The sequence below is a fragment of the Seriola aureovittata genome, chromosome 7, assembly GCF_021018895.1.
Source record: "Seriola aureovittata isolate HTS-2021-v1 ecotype China chromosome 7, ASM2101889v1, whole genome shotgun sequence".
In the NCBI taxonomy this organism is placed as follows: domain Eukaryota; kingdom Metazoa; phylum Chordata; class Actinopteri; order Carangiformes; family Carangidae; genus Seriola; species Seriola aureovittata.
In genome coordinates this window covers 19,065,590-19,085,181 of record NC_079370.1, presented here as the reverse complement: position 1 = coordinate 19,085,181, position 19,592 = coordinate 19,065,590, and the positions used below count along the sequence as shown (strand labels likewise).

General features: G+C 39.0%; 1 protein-coding gene across 1 annotated transcript in view; it reads left to right on the top strand.

Annotated features, from left to right (window-relative positions):
• dnah5 (dynein, axonemal, heavy chain 5) overlaps positions 1–19,592 on the top strand; it is a 96,264-nt gene that overhangs the window by 23,629 nt on the left and 53,043 nt on the right. Inside the window, exons 27-51 of the mRNA XM_056379909.1 lie at positions 71–306; positions 675–893; positions 1,104–1,166; positions 1,521–1,759; positions 2,698–2,845; positions 3,025–3,117; positions 3,849–4,048; positions 4,203–4,356; positions 5,351–5,514; positions 5,769–5,925; positions 6,315–6,527; positions 6,858–7,082; positions 8,136–8,308; positions 9,494–9,564; positions 10,420–10,527; positions 10,792–10,979; positions 11,987–12,181; positions 12,956–13,090; positions 13,370–13,477; positions 14,000–14,153; positions 15,058–15,204; positions 16,820–17,061; positions 17,423–17,599; positions 18,252–18,456; positions 18,722–18,864. Of these exons, the coding sequence (XP_056235884.1) occupies positions 71–306; positions 675–893; positions 1,104–1,166; positions 1,521–1,759; positions 2,698–2,845; positions 3,025–3,117; positions 3,849–4,048; positions 4,203–4,356; positions 5,351–5,514; positions 5,769–5,925; positions 6,315–6,527; positions 6,858–7,082; positions 8,136–8,308; positions 9,494–9,564; positions 10,420–10,527; positions 10,792–10,979; positions 11,987–12,181; positions 12,956–13,090; positions 13,370–13,477; positions 14,000–14,153; positions 15,058–15,204; positions 16,820–17,061; positions 17,423–17,599; positions 18,252–18,456; positions 18,722–18,864 (4,157 nt within the window). The remainder of the gene's footprint in view (positions 1–70; positions 307–674; positions 894–1,103; positions 1,167–1,520; positions 1,760–2,697; positions 2,846–3,024; positions 3,118–3,848; positions 4,049–4,202; positions 4,357–5,350; positions 5,515–5,768; positions 5,926–6,314; positions 6,528–6,857; positions 7,083–8,135; positions 8,309–9,493; positions 9,565–10,419; positions 10,528–10,791; positions 10,980–11,986; positions 12,182–12,955; positions 13,091–13,369; positions 13,478–13,999; positions 14,154–15,057; positions 15,205–16,819; positions 17,062–17,422; positions 17,600–18,251; positions 18,457–18,721; positions 18,865–19,592) is intronic.

Genomic DNA, 19,592 nt, shown 5'->3' with positions numbered 1-19,592 from the left:
AAAGAAAATTTGACACCCAACACTTCCAGCCTGTCCATTATTGATCTCTGCATTTATTTCTTTGTACTAGCGGACCTGAAGATGTCCCTCACAGTTGAAACCAAGAACTGGATGGTGGACTATGGACTGTACTGTAACAGGAAATATCGCTCAGAGATGGAGCAGATCTTTGCTTTTGTAGATGAAGCAGGAAAGAAACTGAATCGACAGATCAAAGACCTTGATGATATTCGCATCGCTATGGCAGCACTCAAGGAGATCAGAGAGCAGCAAATATCTATTGATTTTCAAGTTGGACCCATAGAGGTAAAGCACAGCATCATGTCCTTATTATTCCTGATGCCCTTTCCATACACACACAAATGCACACAGTGAGAAATGCATCAATGTTTCCAGTATTGTACTTGACACTATTTTAGCAGTGTCTAAGTGTGTCAGTTGTGTGTGTATAGTAAGACTGGTTATCAATTGCAAAGTGTATACATTAAGGTTACTTTAGTTTGTATGAACTTAAAGCCTTTAAGTAATATTTATGAAGGTGTTCTGTCCTCAAACAGAAGCTCAAAGTGAAACTCTTACATGTTTTATGTATAGGTTTGATTAATAAAAATTAGGATGTAATGTATGTGTGATTTTCTTTCAGGCAAATGTAGCATCTTTTTTCTTCCGCACAGGAGTCTTATGCTATGCTACATAAATATGAGCTGTCAGTGGCAAAAGAAGAGGCCGATAAGGTGGATACGCTACGTTACACTTGGGAAAAGCTGCTGTCCCGGAGCACAGAGGTGCAGAACGAGCTGGTGGCCCTGCAGCCAAACTTCAGAGGAGAACTGGTCAGCAACGTGGGGACCTTCCTGGAAGACTGTCAACACTTTTACCAGGATTATGAGAAGGTAAAGAAAAAAGAGACAAACAATGCAAGATACAACTGCACACGTCTGTACATACTGTACACTAAAAGGCTCAGTCTTCTCAACCACCTACATTATTGTGCTGATTACTCATCAAGCTATTTATTTGAATTACAGCACATGATTAATGTGGCTTCATTAACACTAGGTTCAGTAACAGCTGGCAAAGACTTACTTTTTCCTCTGCTTCAGGATGGCCCCATGGTGGTGGGGCTCGCTCCTCAAGATGCCAGTGATAGACTCATCATGTTCCAGGTTTGTTACCGACGATCTGAATTGGGTATAATAATTAATTAATCAGTTATTAAGTCTGTGAGTCAGTTTGTATGTTTATAATTTGGGTCTGACAATTGACCTGGTTCTCTACAAAGCCAGTTACAGACTTATGTTCAAAAGGATTTTTTGTCATTTTCTTTTTCATTCATTAATGACATAATTGTGTTTTTTACTGTTTGTACATACATGGAGATTCACATGTTTTACTCCTAATCTGCAATGGCTGAAACACATAGCAGCTGAATTAGATTATTTTATAGAATTGGAATTTTTAGTACTTTAAAACAGTTCTTGAACTGATGTGGGATATTTTATTGCCATTCTTCTCTTTAGAATCGGTTTGACAACCTGTTCAGGAAGTACGTCACTTACACAGGTGGAGAGGAGCTGTTTGGACTTCCTGTTACCCAGCATCCTCAACTGCTGGAGATTAGGAAGCAGCTGGCTCTGCTGCAGAAGCTGTATGGCCTTTACAGCAATGTCATCGAAACAGTCAATGGTTACTATGATATCCTCTGGGCTGACATCCACATCGAGAAGATCAATAATGAGCTTCTGGAGTTTCAGACAAGGTTAGACAGTTTATTTACTGTGATATTAATCTTTGTACCACATTTAAGTGAATTAAACTCATCAGTATTTAACCGTGACAAACAGAGTTATGCTGACCTGAGCTTAACTGTAAGTGAAAATTCTTCTGAACCTAAAACAAAAAAGACTAGACCAAACAGAACTCCACTGATGATTTACTGAGCAAACTGAAAAAGAGGCTTTTGCACATAGTAATCAGGCAATCGGATATCATCATATAATCATAATCATATATCCAATAGAAAGTGTCAAGCATCAAATTTGAACACTACTATATCAAGGAAACGAAAATGGAAAAACAAAGAATCAAATGAACTGATTTTCATTAGTCTGTCCTTCCCTTCAGCAGCGCCCCTTTCCTGCCTGATGCAAAGTCCTTTCCCCTGGAGTTATGCAATGAAATGTTTTTCATTAAGCATTGCATTAATGCTCCAAAAGATTTCAATTTCACCATTCCCATCCACATTTATCTTTGCACTCTGTCCTCTACAAGGGTTTATTCGTTCTGCACATGTCGAAGGGAAATTGCAGGGGCAAGAGGCCTGAAGAATATTAAAGCATTTCATGAAATAGAAAAATAGTTTTTAATAAGTCTCCACTTTTTGTGTTCTCCTGACAGTGTGAAAACTGGTTGTAAGCAGTTAGCAGTCACAAGGGGAATATGTGCTGACGTAGGAGTTGAAGAAGACAGGACAGCTCCGTCCTCTGGCAGACATGCTGTCTATCAGTTTTAGAAGTGTTACTTTGGGCCGGGTACACTGTGCAACTGTGCAGTGTTGCTGGTGCATGTGTGTCTCAAAAGGACACAGACATACATACCTAGTCTCTGAATTAACTTGTTTGACCTGAATGAATCTCTAATTTGGTAGACTGGTATTAGCTACGAGTTTGTTTACTGTTGTATCCTTTTAATTACCAGGTGTCGCAAGCTGCCTCGGGCTCTGAAGGATTGGCAGGCATTTTTGGACCTGAAGAAAACAGTTGATGAATTCAGTGAGTGCTGCCCCCTGCTGGAACTCATGACTAACAAGGCTATGATGACACGCCACTGGAAGAGAATTACTGAGGTCAGAGAAACTAGGCCACCAACATACCACTGCAGTCATCAGTTATTTTTGTTTAAGAGAGAGTTTTCATTAAGACATACTCTTGTACTTATATAATAGGTGTTGTCTTGACATTTGGTATGAATAGACAACCTAGTTTCTATACTTTGACCAAGAAATCTGTATGGTTTTGTGACCAGGTGACTGGGCACACCTTTGAGGTGGAAACTGATACATTCAAGCTACGCAACATTATGGAGGCCCCTCTGCTCAAGTATAAAGAGGAGATTGAGGTAAGAATGAATATTGGGCTACTTATATAGGAAACAATAGGTATGAAAAGCCTTTACATCTTTTGACTGTTTTCACTGGTGAAATGCATAAGTGATATTGAAATAAATTGATGAATGGCACAAAAATAAAAATGTTGAAATAAATTTTGATCAGTGATGTACTTCATGCACATCCCACTTAGTGTTGCTTCTAATGTGAATTATAATCGAATTTACCATTAAAAATAATTCAGCAAGGGCAGGGATTTCCCAAAGGGAAATCGCACTCAGATTGGATGTATAGCATGAGGTAACAGAGCTGCAATGTGCCTTAATATCATTTTTACAATCTAGTGAGCATTAATCCTGGTGCCAAATAGATGTGTTTAAGTTCTAGCATTATTTTCATACAGGCCATTAAATCGGCTGACAACACATTAATAATGGTGATGATAAATATCTAGCAGATGTCTTTATGGAGAACCTCCTTGTATTTTATATTTATTTAGTCTATGTATGTGGTGCGTCAAAAATTGTTGACGATAATATGACAATGTAAATGAAAAAAAGATGAGTTGTGATAATATTTATAATGATACTTTGATGATTATCTTGATAAAGGTTTAGTAAAAAAGTCCACACCTACATTAAACCCCTATGTATATATTTTTTCTTCCTATGGTACGTACTGTAAATACTAATGTGAAAATATTCATTTATAGTTCTCTTATTAATGTACTTTATTAACACAGGATATCTGTATCAGCGCTGTGAAGGAGCGGGATATTGAGCAGAAGCTGAAGCAGGTGATTGCTGAGTGGGACAACAAGACCTTTACATTTGCTAATTTTAAGACCCGTGGAGAGCTGCTTCTGAGAGGAGACAGCACATCAGAGATCATTGCCAGCATGGAGGACAGCCTGATGATTTTGGGGTCTCTTATGAGCAACAGGTATGTCAGTGTTGAAATTTATAGTAGGATTTTGATGAAAATCCTACTAGGAGATGTAATTTGATCACTTTGTTGGACTTCACAGCAACCAAACAAGCTGTCACTGTGTGTGGTATAATGTAAGGTTTACATGCTGATGTAACTTATTTCCCAGGTACAACACCCCATTTAAAGCCCAGATTCAGAAGTGGGTCCAGAATTTGTCCAACACCACTGATATAATCGAAAATTGGATGACTGTTCAGAACCTCTGGATCTACCTGGAAGCTGTGTTTGTGGGTGGAGACATTGCCAAACAGCTGCCCAAGGTAGATTACATCACAGTGAATTATTCACATTTGATTCTCTAATTAAGTCTCCAACCCAAAAACAAATACAATCTTATGGGGCTAGAACAGTGTCATTTAATTTTAGCATAGAAAATAAACTTTGACATTGAAAACAAAGCATGAAGTGAAAAAGTAAACAGTGGCACTGGAAAATTTGTTTTGGGAAAATGTTGTATTGGCACTGAAATAGATATTGGCATTGAAAAAGGTTCCACTGAAAATAAAACAGAGTAATTTAAAAAGCTGCAATCTTATTTAATTTTGGTATTTTTTTTGAATTATGGTGTGTTTTTCAATGTCAATCTTAAGATTTCATCAAATATGTCCCTTTTTTTCAGTGAGGGTTTTTTTTTTTTTTTCTTTTTTGGCTGTCACTACTTTTCAGTGTCATTTTGAACTTTCTGTCACCGTTTTGGCGCAGGGGGGAGGGGCTTGAGTGGAAGACCAAGCAGCCTTGATTTATTCAGAAGCCTGATAGGACCACATATCGAGGCAATGGCTTCTACAAGTTCACCTGGAACTCCCGAACTGCAGGTAACTGTTTCTCTCTGCCGCTGTTCTTTCACATAGGACGGACTGGGCCTTTAACAGACATTAGGCTGTTTTGGCAGAAGTCCAACCACAGGTTAGCTAACTGACCGTTAAAAGTTAACTTTAACCCAGACCTGTCCTATGTTTATAAAAAGAAAAAAAAAAAGCGGCAGAGAGAAGCAGACATACCTGTGGTTCTGGAGTTGCAGGTGAATTTGTGGAAGCCATTGCCAAGGTATGTGGTCCTGTCAGGCTTCTGAATGTAATCACACGCTCCTTGCTCTTCCTCTCTTTTTCCAATAAAAGAAAAGTTTGCTATGCCAGTGTTTAATTTTTCAGCTCAGATTTTGTTTTCAATGTCAAATTTTATTTTCAATACCAAAATTTAATGTCACTGTTCTAGTCTCTGATAATGACATGAATAATCGACTCAACCTTTTAGGAAGCAAAGCGGTTCTCTAACATCGACAAGTCATGGGTGAAGATTATGATGCGAGCCCATGAGATGCCCAATGTCGTACAGTCATGTGTGGGAGATGAGACCATGGGACAGCTGCTTCCTCACCTCCTTGAACAGCTTGAGATCTGCCAGAAGTCACTTACAGGGTGAGTATGAAGTACTAAAAGTACATAATTAACTCGCATGTCAAAGTGATATGAAGATTTGAAGCCTGAGTAGTTCAAACACTATCCTAAGAGGAGTACTTTTGAAAATGGTTAGAAGAAAAATTATTTATTTTTAGTGTTGTGCTGACAGCTATTGTACATATGTCAGGTTTTTCAAATACAAGCTCCTTTGAGAAAAACTATTGTAGGTAAGATTTTTATTTATTTTTTTTTTAAATCATGCTGTCAAACAGCTATTTGGAGAAGAAGCGTCTACTCTTCCCTCGTTTCTTCTTTGTCTCTGACCCTGCCCTGCTGGAGATCCTGGGCCAGGCGTCTGACTCCCACACCATCCAGGCCCACCTTCTCAACGTCTTTGACAACATCAAATGTGTCCGATTCCATGACAAGGTGATTTTTTTTCATCAAGCCACTTACAGTCTCTCATATATAGATAGATAGATGCTTTATTTATCCCCAAGGGGAAAATCATGTGTTTATATTACACATTTGGCCTTTGAACAGGTCAGTGACACAGAACAGTGGCATCTTTCAAACCCTCTGACAGGAGATTTCTTTTTTGCAGTATTGAAATGTCTGGAAAAACAAAAACAAACAAACAATTGCAACAGACAATAAAATAAAACACAAGGTCATACAAATTAGTTGACTAATCAGAACAGTGTAAGAAAAGAATATACTGTATATACAAATTTAATGAGATTCTTCCCCTTACTTAAGAAGTGATGTAGAATTATCCATCTGTGATTCAAATCAATAAAACATGTAATCTTTTCCAGATATATGACCGTATTCTTGCTGTGTCATCACGGGAGGGGGAGACTGTGGAACTGGAGCGTGCTGTCACAGCAGAGGGGAATGTAGAGGTTTGGCTCAATGCTCTGCTGAAGGAATCCCAGAGGTCTTTGCACTTGGTGATTCGACAGGCTGCCCTGACCATCCAAGACTCAGGCTTCCAGCTCATTGACTTCCTTAATTCCTTCCCTGCTCAGGTAGGCCAGAGTTGGATTCAAAGCAGTAATAGATAGGCCACACTTGGTGTTTGTAGACTAAAGGCTGTGTTTTGAGAAGAAAACATGTTAGAGACATGACATTATATCAACTTCACCAACATAGTGAACCTGTAAAATTAACTTTCCTTGACCATGTGTTGTCCTTAACCTATTTCCTGTATCATCAACTTCGATTTGGTATTCAAGGAAGTACAATACCTTTTTTTTATGGCTCACTCAAGAAAGCAGTGATTACAATTTGAAGTTTCTTCAATACATGTTATCATCATGCAATGATTTGCCTATCAAATATTATTGTTCTTGATCTAGGTGGGCTTGCTAGGTATTCAGATGATGTGGACAAGGGACTCTGAAGAGGCTCTGACCAATGCCCGATATGATCGACGCATCATGGCCAAAACCAACCAGCTCTTCCTGGACCTGCTCAACACACTGATTGACATGACCACAAGAGACCTGGGGTCTGTTGAGAGGACCAAATATGAAACGCTCATCACCATCCATGTCCACCAGAGGGACATATTTGATGACCTGGTGAGTATGTTGTTGATCATTTGGTAGTACTTTAAACCTTTTGTATGAAAACACAATGAGCAATACCAACAAACTCTTGACAATTTCTGTTCAGTTTATACCTAATCAGAGTTCCCTGGCCAAGATAGTTTTCCTTTTGTTAAACTATATTTGATATTCACATACCCTAGGGTTGGGGTGTCAGAATACCAAATGGTGTTTTCTGCAAAAAGTCAATCTGACAAAAGTTTTCAAAGGTTTTTTTGTATTGGCAGCCAAATGATATTTAGACCTACAGAAAGGGCTGGCTTTGAAGTTTCCCCCTCCAGGCACAGCAAATTGTCTTGCTGGTCTCCAAAGTGAATAGAACAGGTGTGAAGTAACTTTATTTGGACATGTTTTTATCATGATTATTTTACGCACTCATAAGTCGCTGTGGATAAAAGCATCTGCCAAATGAGTAAATATAAGTGTAATTCCCTCGTAGCTGTGTTAATTTATTCTTGGTTTCTCTCTACTTTTCTCTTGTCCTGACAATTTTTCCAATTTTTTTTGCTGTCCTCTTCACCTCACTTCCCTCTCCCATAATGTCTCCTGGTGCCCCTCTTCTATCCCATCCCTCTTTATCATCTCCTTTTGTTTCATCTCTCTACTCATCATCCTCCTTATTCTGCCCCCTTTTGACTTGCCTCTTTCCCCCTTCCTTCTCTCCTATCCTTTGCCTTCCTCAAACCTCATATTCATCTCATGGCCTCTCACCTCTTTTGTTTCATCCTCCTTTACCTGCCTCTCAACTTCTTTTTACCTGTAACCTTCCTGTCACCCCATGCCCCCTCATACATCCTGCCCTTCCAACCCGCCTTCCCTCTTTCTTCCTGCTTTTATCTCTCACCTCACATCACCACCTGAACGGTGCCTTTCAATTTTCTATTCTTTGCTTGCCATCTTCTCTCTTGCCCTTCTCTCCATCCTTTCATCTTTGTAATCTTCTCTCTCCTCCAACCTCTTTCCCTCTTCTGTTCCCTTCTCTTCGTCCCTCCTTCTCTCACTTGTCCTCACCCTTACTCCCTCCAGTGCCGACTGCATGTCAAAAGCCCCAACGACTTTGAGTGGCTGAAGCAGTGCCGTTTCTACTTCAATGAGGACTCAGACAAGATGATCATCAACATCACAGACGTGGGCTTTGTCTACCAGAATGAATTCTTGGGCTGCACCGAAAGACTCGTCATTACACCGTTGACTGACAGGTAGAGGGCAATACATGAGGGCACACACATGAACACACTCATGAAGGCAGAAATAAAATGTTGGGAATGTTCATTTAAATGTACTGACCAGCAAGCAAACTCAAATGATAAACAGACACGCATTAATAGTCATTTATATTTGGCCCACAATTATCCAACAGCTAACAGTGTTACAAAGTTTGAAAGATGACACAACCTGGGATTAATTGCACAGTCTCATAATAAATGCAGTTTCTATGGTTTACTTATTACTGGACTGCAGGAGGAGTAGGCCCTCTTGCACAGTGTTCATCACCTCTGTCAATGACAGAACATTTGACTGACACAGACAGGTGGAGAATCAGACATAGTAAGGGAGGCAGGAGTCCACCAACAACCACTGCCAGTCGTACAGACACGGAGAAAAGGAAATATGACGGAGAGTAAAAAGATGAGGGTAGACAAGGAGGAGGAGATGAGAAGGGACAGCAGCAGGGGGGGAGTTACCAGCAGACATCAGACAGCAGCTCGCCAAAGAAGTGGCATGCCGGCCTTATGACTGAAGGCGCCAAGGCAGTCCTGATTCTCGCTGCCTTTTTTCCTCCGTCTGAAACATTATCTGATTCCTTCTCTTCGGTTATTATGTGATTTGCTGCTTTCCATTCAATCGCTCACTGTTTTTACTTGTTCTATTTCACATTTTCTGTCCTTAATTCTCTCTGCCACTGCGCTAGGTCTGAAAAATGAGTCAAAGTGGAACTGGTACCTCATGAAATCAGAAACATTGATGATTAGAAAATAATCATTTTTGGAGATTCTTTTTCAATAGCAATAGTCTATTTGTTCTGTATTCTCTGAAGTACTAAAAAAATTGTTGCATGCATAGTTTGCCATGATATTTGACTAGAAGCCAGCTATGCAGTGAAAAGGGAGCACAATCTTTAGCCAGAGGGCCAGGGTCAGGTCCCAGTGTCAGTCATCCTCTCTGCTGAAGGGTCTTTGAGCAAGACACTGAATTCCCATTGGTTTCAGGGGCAGCCCTCTCCTGCTGTGCCTGACCTCCAGCCTCCCTGTGGAGAATCATACCACATTATTTTTATTGTGTGATAAATTGGATGTGAGGGGAATGAAATGCTTTGTGAGAAATCAAATTCTGAACCTTATTATGCCTATGAAATTGAAGTGTGTCTGTGTCTGTTTGCTCAGGTGCTACATCACCTTAGCCCAGGCTCTCGGTATGAGTATGGGTGGAGCCCCTGCTGGTCCAGCAGGAACAGGTAGGACTTTAAAATCTTTTTTAAAATACAGTTTTGTTTTATTTATATTTATTTTGCCCACTTTTGGAATCTGCTCAGTGGTCCCTTCCCTTGTTAGATTAAAGCGGTGATTTCTAACCTGGGGTTTGGGACCTTTCCAAGAGTTTCCAAGATAAATCTCAAGTGTTGTCAAATGATTGATAGGACAGGGAAAAAAAAAAATGTTTTTCCTTTGACACATTTTTATATAGAAGCCCTAAGAGGCGAGTGAAAATTTAAATTTAAGTGTTTGTTTTTGTAATACTCATTCAAAAGAGGCTCAAGTGCACAACTCCCACAGTCTAAATAGAACTAAAAGCGTTCATTTTTTTTTTTTTACAGGTGATTTTAAATTTTTCCATGTATTCTAAATACAAGGCACATATATTGTGTGTTAGCAAGATATATAAAATGACTGTCATGTCTGTCTTTTGGCTAGAAATGTGTTTTAATGAGTCTTTCTGCTCCAGAGGCTTTTCGAAGTCAGGTGAGATAGTATAAAAAGCTACAAAGCCCATGTAATTAGGTCACAGTGAATGAATGGCTTAAAACATGGGACTTTCACTCAGGGGACTCGGGTTTGTGGATGAAATGAGTATTACAAAAACAGAATACAGAAAAACCCTGACCAAAAAAAAATAATGCATCCCCCTGCACTTACTCATGCTCACTCCCCCAAAAAACCACAACGCTTCAATTTTTTCAACTTTTAATTTTAAGGGATCAGAGGATTAGTTTTAGGAGGCGTTTTGGTATGAGAATTTATTTGCTTTTCTGTTTGCATTTAAATAGTTGCTATTCATTGTAGGATGTGACGAATCTGCCTTTTGTTATTAGGTAAGACTGAGACCACAAAAGATATGGGTCGCTGTCTGGGAAAGTATGTTGTGGTCTTCAACTGTTCTGACCAGATGGACTTCAGAGGCTTGGGGAGAATATTCAAAGGTAAATGTCACAAAGCAATTGGTGCTATTATGTTATGCAAATTGTTATTGCAGATAAAGCAGAAACACAAAAAGCAATGGGATAGAACACTAAAACAGCTAAAAGGTTTGTACACCGCTTAAGAGTTTCAGTATAAGTGAGGACTACAGATTTTTTTTTTTTTTTTTTTTTTCATCAATCATAACTAGACAAGGAACAACTGGGTATATTGAATATTTTGAAGTTAAGTCCTACTGCATAAAATTGCATGTGTCTGATTTCCAGGTCTGGCTCAGTCTGGTTCCTGGGGCTGTTTTGACGAGTTCAACCGCATCAATCTCCCGGTTCTGTCTGTGGCAGCCCAGCAGATTGCGATAGTTCTCACCTGCAAGAAGGAACGCCGCAAAAACTTTGTCTTCACTGATGGAGATAATGTGGATATGAACCCTGAGTTTGGTATCTTCCTTACCATGGTTGGTGACACAACAGAACTATAATGTAATGCTTTGCCGTGTTAGGTTGTCTGTTGTAGAAAGTTACATGTAAGAAAGAAGCTGGTTCATGCACCTGGGTACACGAGCCTGTGCGCACAAAGTAACATCACAAGAACCTCTGGTTTTAGTTGCTGGATTTATAGCATGAAGATACAATTAAAATCCAAGAAAACTAGAGAGCATGCAGTATGCTATAAATAATATAATAATTTGAGATATAATGAGTGTAGCTGAATGAAATCGACCTGGACCATGTCTTACTTGACAAACTAGTTTGTACAATATTCAACACAAGGGTCTGTCTCTTAATAATAATAATAATAATAATAATATTAGCCAGTGTTCATTACCATACTCCTCATACATTAATAGTTGGATCACTTTATCTTCCTGGCACAGTTGCTATCCCAAGGCAAGTCATTAAACAGAGAATGGTGCAATAATTCTCCAGCTCCCATGTGGGGAGAGGGGTCAGAACTGTGTGTGTGTGTGTAAGTGTGTAAGTCTATGTTATGTCCCTAAAACTGTCCTATGACAAGATAAAGTGTGAGTGAGTAACGCATGCACATATATATGTGTGTATAGAGACAATAGTCAAAGTCAGCCTCTGGGGGGAGGAGGGCCTGAGCTGTGTCCATAGGGATTTAAGTAGCTGAAGGATAGTGTTTTCTATGAACATTAGTGATGATCCAGTATTGTATTTTTTTAACACATTTTTTTGTAGTTTGTAGATTTTGGTGTACAACCATCATGAGTAAATACAAAGAGACTCTGCAGGCAATGTACATCGATGTGTTGTAAATTTTACAAATTGCATAAACTTGCTTTTTTGTACTTATTTGATGCATTAATTGAAACAGTATAATCTGATATTTAAATGTTCTATGTAATACAATATTCAATGTTACATTGTCTTCATAAAACTTCATAAAAAAGTGTGCCTATTTTCATCCCATTTAAAACTCCTCTTCTGCTTTTATAATCAGAACCCGGGTTATGCAGGTCGCCAGGAGCTTCCGGAGAACTTGAAGATCAACTTCCGCTCTGTGGCAATGATGGTTCCTGACCGTCAGATCATTATAAGGGTAAAACTGGCAAGTTGTGGGTTTATAGACAACATGGAGCTGGCCCGCAAGTTCTTCACTCTTTACAAGCTGTGTGAGGAGCAACTTTCCAAACAGGTAAAGAATGTCTCACATGATTAGAAACTATATACTTTGGTATTTTTCTGGTTTGTTATTAGACTTTTAAATTTTAAAACCTTACTTCAGCTTTTGGTAACTTCCCTATCACACTTTTTTTCTATTTACAGTATTTCAGTTGCTTCATTTATTGGGTGGATTGCAGTAGATACAATGCAAAGGCACAACAAGGCCAAAAATACTGAATATGGAGAAAAGAGTAATTTTATTCACACTCATATAAACTGCAAGTATTAAGTGATAAAGCCAAGCTTTGGGTCACTACACCTTTGAGGGAATCCTAGGGCTTCTCATGGTATCAAATTGAGCACATCTGTACCTTGTCATGCAGGTACAAATGGAAAATGCAGTTCACAATTATAGTTCTTAAGATCCAAAACAAAAGCTGTGTCCCCATTTGAAGGAAAGTCTCCAGGAATTGTGGTGTAAATGTAATCTATGTAATGTTCTTATACGTGTGTGTGTGTGTGAGAGAGGGTGAGAGAGATCTTTAAACGGATGCTAAGGTTTAAAAGTCACTATTAGTGCCTGCAGTGGAGAGCATCACAATTACTAGTCTGTGATTCATTCATTTTCTTATCAACTGCATTATTATTTAATTGTGGTGTGAGTATCATTGAAATACTAAATGTTTAAAAGCTTCTTGCCGAGGCTTGCAGCAAAGGGAGAATAGAGAAAAGGCTGGTTTGCAAACTTATTAGGATGAATCCAGTGATATCAAAGTAAATCAAACTGTTCTCTCTGACTGCCCAGGTTCACTATGATTTTGGCCTACGGAACATCCTGTCAGTTCTGCGAACACTGGGAGCAGCCAAGCGAGCCAACCCCAGTGACACAGAGTCCACCATCGTCATGAGGGTCCTCAGGGACATGAATCTCTCCAAACTGGTCAGCCTAGAATAGAATAAAATATAGCATCCGATAGATAATCTTAATATTGCAAAACAAAATTGGAGACTAGACTAGAACAACCAAGTTGAATTTCTTTCAATACATTTTCATGAGCTGATAATAGCAAAAAAGAGTAAATTATTGATTTGATAACACATAAAATAATCACAACAGAGCAGACAGTTTCATTAGATAGATTTAAGATGAATTATTCTGTTTTTTTGTGTGGGTTTTTGCTAACTTGGGTCACTGGTTATGCATTTCTGTGTTTGTTAGATTGATGAGGATGAGCCGCTCTTCCTGAGCTTAATTGAGGACCTCTTCCCAGGAATCCAACTAGATAAAGCAGGCTACCCTGAGCTAGAGGCTGCCATTGACAAACAGGTAGGAGGGAGTGAGGGATGAGTTTGTCTATGCCAGAGAAATTCAATGGGATAGAGGGATGGGATGAATACAGAGGGAGTGAGTGAAGAAGGAGAGGAAAAAGTAAAGCCAGGCAGAAGACTGATGGACTGTGAGACCATTGTATCTTTAATGTCACTCCTAACCGCCTCAAGATACAGCACCCAAAGGGATATGAATGGTGTCATTTACCATTTGTCAAGGACCTAACCTAAGTAACTGTGGTGAATAGTGCAGAGAAAATACAAAGTAAGAGATAAAGTAAAATTTTAGGTCTTTAGATTATATGTGCCATCATCTATCCATTAATGAATGCTTGTCATTGTATCTCCGTATGTATCTTCTTTAAATATGTGTGCACCTGTATGTAATTATCATACAGTATAATGTGCTGTTTTAACAGTATCATTCCAGATCATGTCACTGTACTTTGTATACATACATGGTTATTCTGTCAAATATAATAGCACTGCAGATGTATTTACTATAATTATATTCCCTCAGGTTGAGGATGCAGGTCTTATCAGTCACCTTCCTTGGAAGCTGAAGATAATCCAGCTGTTTGAGACTCAGAGGGTCCGGCACGGCATGATGGCCCTGGGTCCCAGTGGGGCCGGAAAGACAACTTGTATACACACACTGATGAGAGCTATGACAGGTAGGGTTTCATGCATGTTTTGGGATGTACAGTACTGTACAAACAGTTTAGGTACTTTAGATGTCTAGATTCCTATCCCAACATGCAGTACCATCAGGGAGGCATCTGATTGGTCCCAGATTCACTCTGCAGCATGAGACATTAACTTCAAACATACAACCAGAGTCATAAAGAACTATATTCAGAGACAACAAGCACAAGGAGTCCTGCAACAGCCAGCCCTGATCTCAACATCGAGTCAGTCTGGGATTACATGAACAGACTGAAGACACTGACACAGCCTGAATCCACAGAACTGTGGCAAGATGTTTGGAACAACCTATCTGCCAAGTTCCGTGAAAAACTGTACCACTACATCAAATATTGATTTTATGCAAATATTGATTTGATGTAGGGTTTTTTTTTTTTAATGTTTACTGCACTTTCTATTAAGTTAACTGATAAAGAAAAGAGAGGATGCTTTCAAAAATAATGCCATGAATAGTATTTTTATTTTAGTGCCTGAAACCTCTGCACAGTACTCTATGTTCAGAACTTGAAACTTGGGGTGACATGATAGCCGAGTGGTTAGAGTGCATACCAAATGGGTATAAAATCCCTCAGTGACAGATCACTGGTTTGTCTCTGCATGTCATTCCCATTCTCACTCCCTCTGCATTTCCTGTCTCACTCCACTGCTGCTGTCAAATAAAGGCGCCTGAAAAATAACTCAAATTAAACCAAAACTTGAAACTTGTTTGTCTGTGTGAAAGAGAGACAAAGGCAGACACTGAAGAATCATCTTTTCTGCCATTAAACTTGACATGCCACCTCACAAATCATTGTGCAAATATTGTTCTTTGTGTTCATCTTGTTGTATTAATAAAATTTTGTGTGTTAGATTTACCTACCTTTCTTCTCCCAGAGTGTGGTCAGCCTCACAGAGAGATGCGCATGAACCCCAAAGCCATTACAGCCCCTCAGATGTTTGGTCGCCTGGACGTGGCCACAAACGACTGGACTGATGGCATCTTCTCTACGCTGTGGAGGAAAACACTGAGAGCAAAGAAAGGTCAGAAAAGTTCATCACTCAGTATTGGTTTCATTCCTGGAGGTGAGATGACATTAATTAACTTTAAATTATAACTGATTATAAATGACCATTTGTTGCAGTTCATGTAAATGAACTAATAATCCTCAGAAATATTTCATTAGCATTATGTCATAACAGCATCCTCTCTGCTAAGTTAATATAAAAGAGAGAGAGAAAACGTGAGAGGAATCCCTCCTGTTTCAAGAATTGGTTCCTCAAATGATTAATTGGTATTAAAATCTATGATATTTCTTTTATTTTTCCTATGAGAACTTTGGGAAAACCAGTTATGTTATTACATTGCAGAGAAGTTTAAATATCTTGGGACATCCTTGCATCCGTAGTTCAAAGCGGCACCAACAGCTGTTTTATCTTTCTACTCAGTCCTATGCCTACACACGTCATTAATAATGTATGTGTGCATTGGGCTGAATATACATTATGTGTTTGCTTTTATGTGTCAAAATATGCATCTGATGTATTCAGTATGTGCTGTTATGCATATCTTTGAACAGGATGCATTCCTTATGTCTGTAAATTGCCTTTGTGCAGCTGTTTGCTGTTCATGCTGTTGATTTGTGCACTTGTTTCTTTGAGCGGACAGGAATCCAGTGTAGAAAGGTAAATGATGTGACAGAGCTAAAACTCCAGAGTGATATATTCTACAAGGAAAATAAATGCCCTGTGAAAATACAATAGATTTGCATTGTAATACAGGTGCAGCAACAGATTCCTGAGCCTTATCTATTTTAATAACTTGGGTAGAACTGATGGCTCGTGTGCATGTAAGCAGTCATATTAGTAATGAATTATTATGACTTTGTTCAAGAGTCCTTTTGTTTAGTACCAGAGAAATCAGGTCAGTGATCACGGAGCAACATTACTCATCTGCATCAGACCAAATGTCTAGTAATCTCACATCAGCATGAGCCACATTCATTACTGACCAGCAGCTGTACTGTGTGATTTTTACTGACATGGAAAATAAGGGAAGACACGTAGAATGTACCTAAACAAACGGTTTTTATTTAACAGAATTTAGTTTTTACTTAACTAAGGTAACAAAAATGGCATTTTCAACAAATAAGGCTGGCAGGTGGAACAAGCGCCAGACTAACAAAAAAATACTGAATTAACTGAACAGAAAATCAAAACTCAAACAGAAGACAATATGGTGCAAAGGAGGAGGGAGCCTCCTGAGTGCCAGGATGTATAGGTCTTTTATAATCTATGTGGAGGACAGTGGCGAACTGCGTCCACTTCCCTGATAACCTCCAGCTCCACCTAACCAGGAACCTGCAACATTAAAATACAGGACACACAACACGGCAACAACACGTATAAACCCTGGTAGAGGCCTTAGGGCTGTCACAAAACAGTTTCAGCTCTGCTGTTCCTTGCAAAATAATGACTAATGACAAAACAGACACAGCAGTTCACCTCAACTATATCTATTGTAAAAAGAGCAACCTTGTTTATGCATTAAATATTCTTTTCATTTTGCTGAATAGCAAATTATAGTTTAGAGCATTAGGTCACACATACAGTATCATACTCATACCCATGTAAACAAAAACAATGTTTTCTCTCTCAGGGGAGCACATCTGGATAGTCCTGGATGGACCAGTCGATGCCATCTGGATTGAGAACCTAAACTCTGTGTTGGATGACAACAGAACTCTTACTCTGGCAAATGGAGACCGTATACCCATGGCCCCAAACTGTAAGGTGGTTTTTGAGCCACATAATATCGACAATGCCTCTCCAGCCACTGTCTCACGCAATGGAATGGTGTTCATGAGCTCATCTGTGCTCAGCTGGAGCCCCATACTGGAGGTGAATAAACTAAATAAACGCTTTTTGCTCCACCATTATTAGAAAAATGTTTTTTTATGGTATGATATATTGTAGTCATAACTGCTAAATAACATCTTCGTTACTACACAGTGAATTCTTTCAGTGTGGATCTATCCTTTGAATGGATGTTAGCATTATAGACATGAAAATGCCTGAAAGGGGAAATAATTAGATAGTCCAGATTCCTGCAAGAAAAATAGTTTTCAGTTGTGTTGGTTCAGAGGATTTAACATTTTTGCTACACTACATCTGAATGCTATAAATAAACAACATATAACTGGGCCACAGAACCTTTTCATGTAATCTTAACTAACTGCTGTGATGTGCTTGCTACTCTCAGGGCTGGTTGAAGAAACGCTCCCCTCAGGAGGCAGAGGTGCTGAGGGTGCTCTTCTCTTCCTCTTTTTCTGAGCTCTACTGCTTCAGTGTGCAGTCCCTAGAGTTCAAGATGGACATGCTAGAGGCATTTGTCATCATGCAGTGCATCAACATGCTGCAGGGACTCATACCACCTAAGGTAATGTTACAACTAGTCTGACTCCACTTATACAGCACTTACTGTATATTTTAATGGTGAAGATGTTAATCCATCCTGCCAAGATGAAATGGCTACGGCAGTAAAAGATTAAATTTATATCGATAGAAGACAATAAATCACACAGATCCCCCCCCCCCAAAAAACAAAAAAAAACACCTATTTAAATTCAGAAGGATAGCGAATTTGACACCACCAGCAGAACTACTTTGCTATAAAAACATTAACAAGCAGAAATAAATTCTGTTTTTATCTCGTACCTTCTTAAGTTGATTGGTGTTAGAGCCGTCATTACAACTGAAGTGATGTTCATTAGTAATGATTAGTTAATACATCACTCAATGGTTAAGTAGCTTTATTTTAGATGCAAGAATTGTTTTTCCCTTGAATTCAGTACCATTTTGGAGGGCCTGGGAAACTTTGCATTCCCCCGTTGACACTACCTTGTAGGCAAACATTTTGACCTGTTACGGGTACTTTGATACATGCTGATAGGCTTTGACCTATTTTTTGTGTTCAAGCCAATAAAACTTATAAAAAGTGAGAACTGACATATGCAAAATTTTAAAAATATTTTTCTTTCTTACTATTGATGTACTCCCCTCTTCTTTTACATTTGGTTGTTACTCTACAGGAGCAATGTGGTGACTTATCCAGAGAGCACTTGGAGCGGCTGTATGTCTTTGCCCTGATGTGGAGCATTGGAGCCTTACTTGAACTGGCTGACCGGAGGAGGATGGATATCTGGCTTAGAGCGAATGACAGTATCCATCTGAATTTGCCAGAGATTTCTTGTGACAGCGAGGATACCATGTTTGACTACCATGTCACAGCAGATGGTATGCATGGATTGATAAACAGATGTTATCACCTGTTGAGTAGCTGCCAGGGAATATCAAAGCTGTTACTTGACAAGTAGAATTAGGCCTCATGTTGCACTTTAATTTGGCAGCAGGTGTAGGTTTATCACATCATACAATGACATGAGAAAATATTTCTCCAATTGGAAAACAGCCTGGAAACATCATCATATCGTCATATTATGTGCTTATTTCTACACCATGGTTTATCTGTTTAATGTATGCTCATTTTTCCTACTTCAAGGTCAGTGGATCCACTGGAGCACCAGAGTGGAGGAATATGTTTATCCATCTGAAATCACCCCAGAGTACAGCTCCATCTTGGTCCCCAATGTGGACAATGTTAGAACAGACTTCCTAATTCACACCATCGCAAAGCAGGGCAAGGTGAGGTGTGTGTGTGTGTATATGTATATGTATGTATATATATATATATATATATATATACACGTATATGTATATGTGTGTGTACGGGTCCCTCTTTACAGCTTTTTTAAGCCTTATGATAAAGTTTTAGAGAGGGTAGAGCCCATTTAATCTCTTCTCAATGTATAATGCTTCATTTATTCCTGACACACACAAATGCACACAATTCAGATCAATAACATGGCAGAATGGATGGATGCAGCATGGCTCTGCTCAAAGACCAAAGACCTTAAAATACTGTGGTCAATACTCTACTTAAAAGCCCATAAAATGCTCCACCACGTGGCATTCATCATATTGCCTGTGTGTGCATATGCGTGTGTGTAAGTGTCATTAGATTTATAATGCCACTAGAGGAAACTGGGGAGCTTCTGTATGCTGGTGTGTTTGTAAAGAAATGGTTTGTGTGGGGATGAGATTTCATTAGCTTCCATTCATTCTGGAAGCTCCTTCAATTCTATTTATTTTTTACAAGGTACATTTAATTTTCTTTTTTTTCCCCAGAGGCTGATCGGTTTATATTGTGAATAGAATGTACTGATTTGAGAAAAAGGTTATTTCATAAGTTCAACTGTAATAAATGTCCATGATATCAGTAGCTTTTATGGCTGGTACACAGACAATAAACTCATACAGCATTATTTTTAATTAGCTTCAACTTCTTTGTCTGTTACCACAGGCTTTACCAT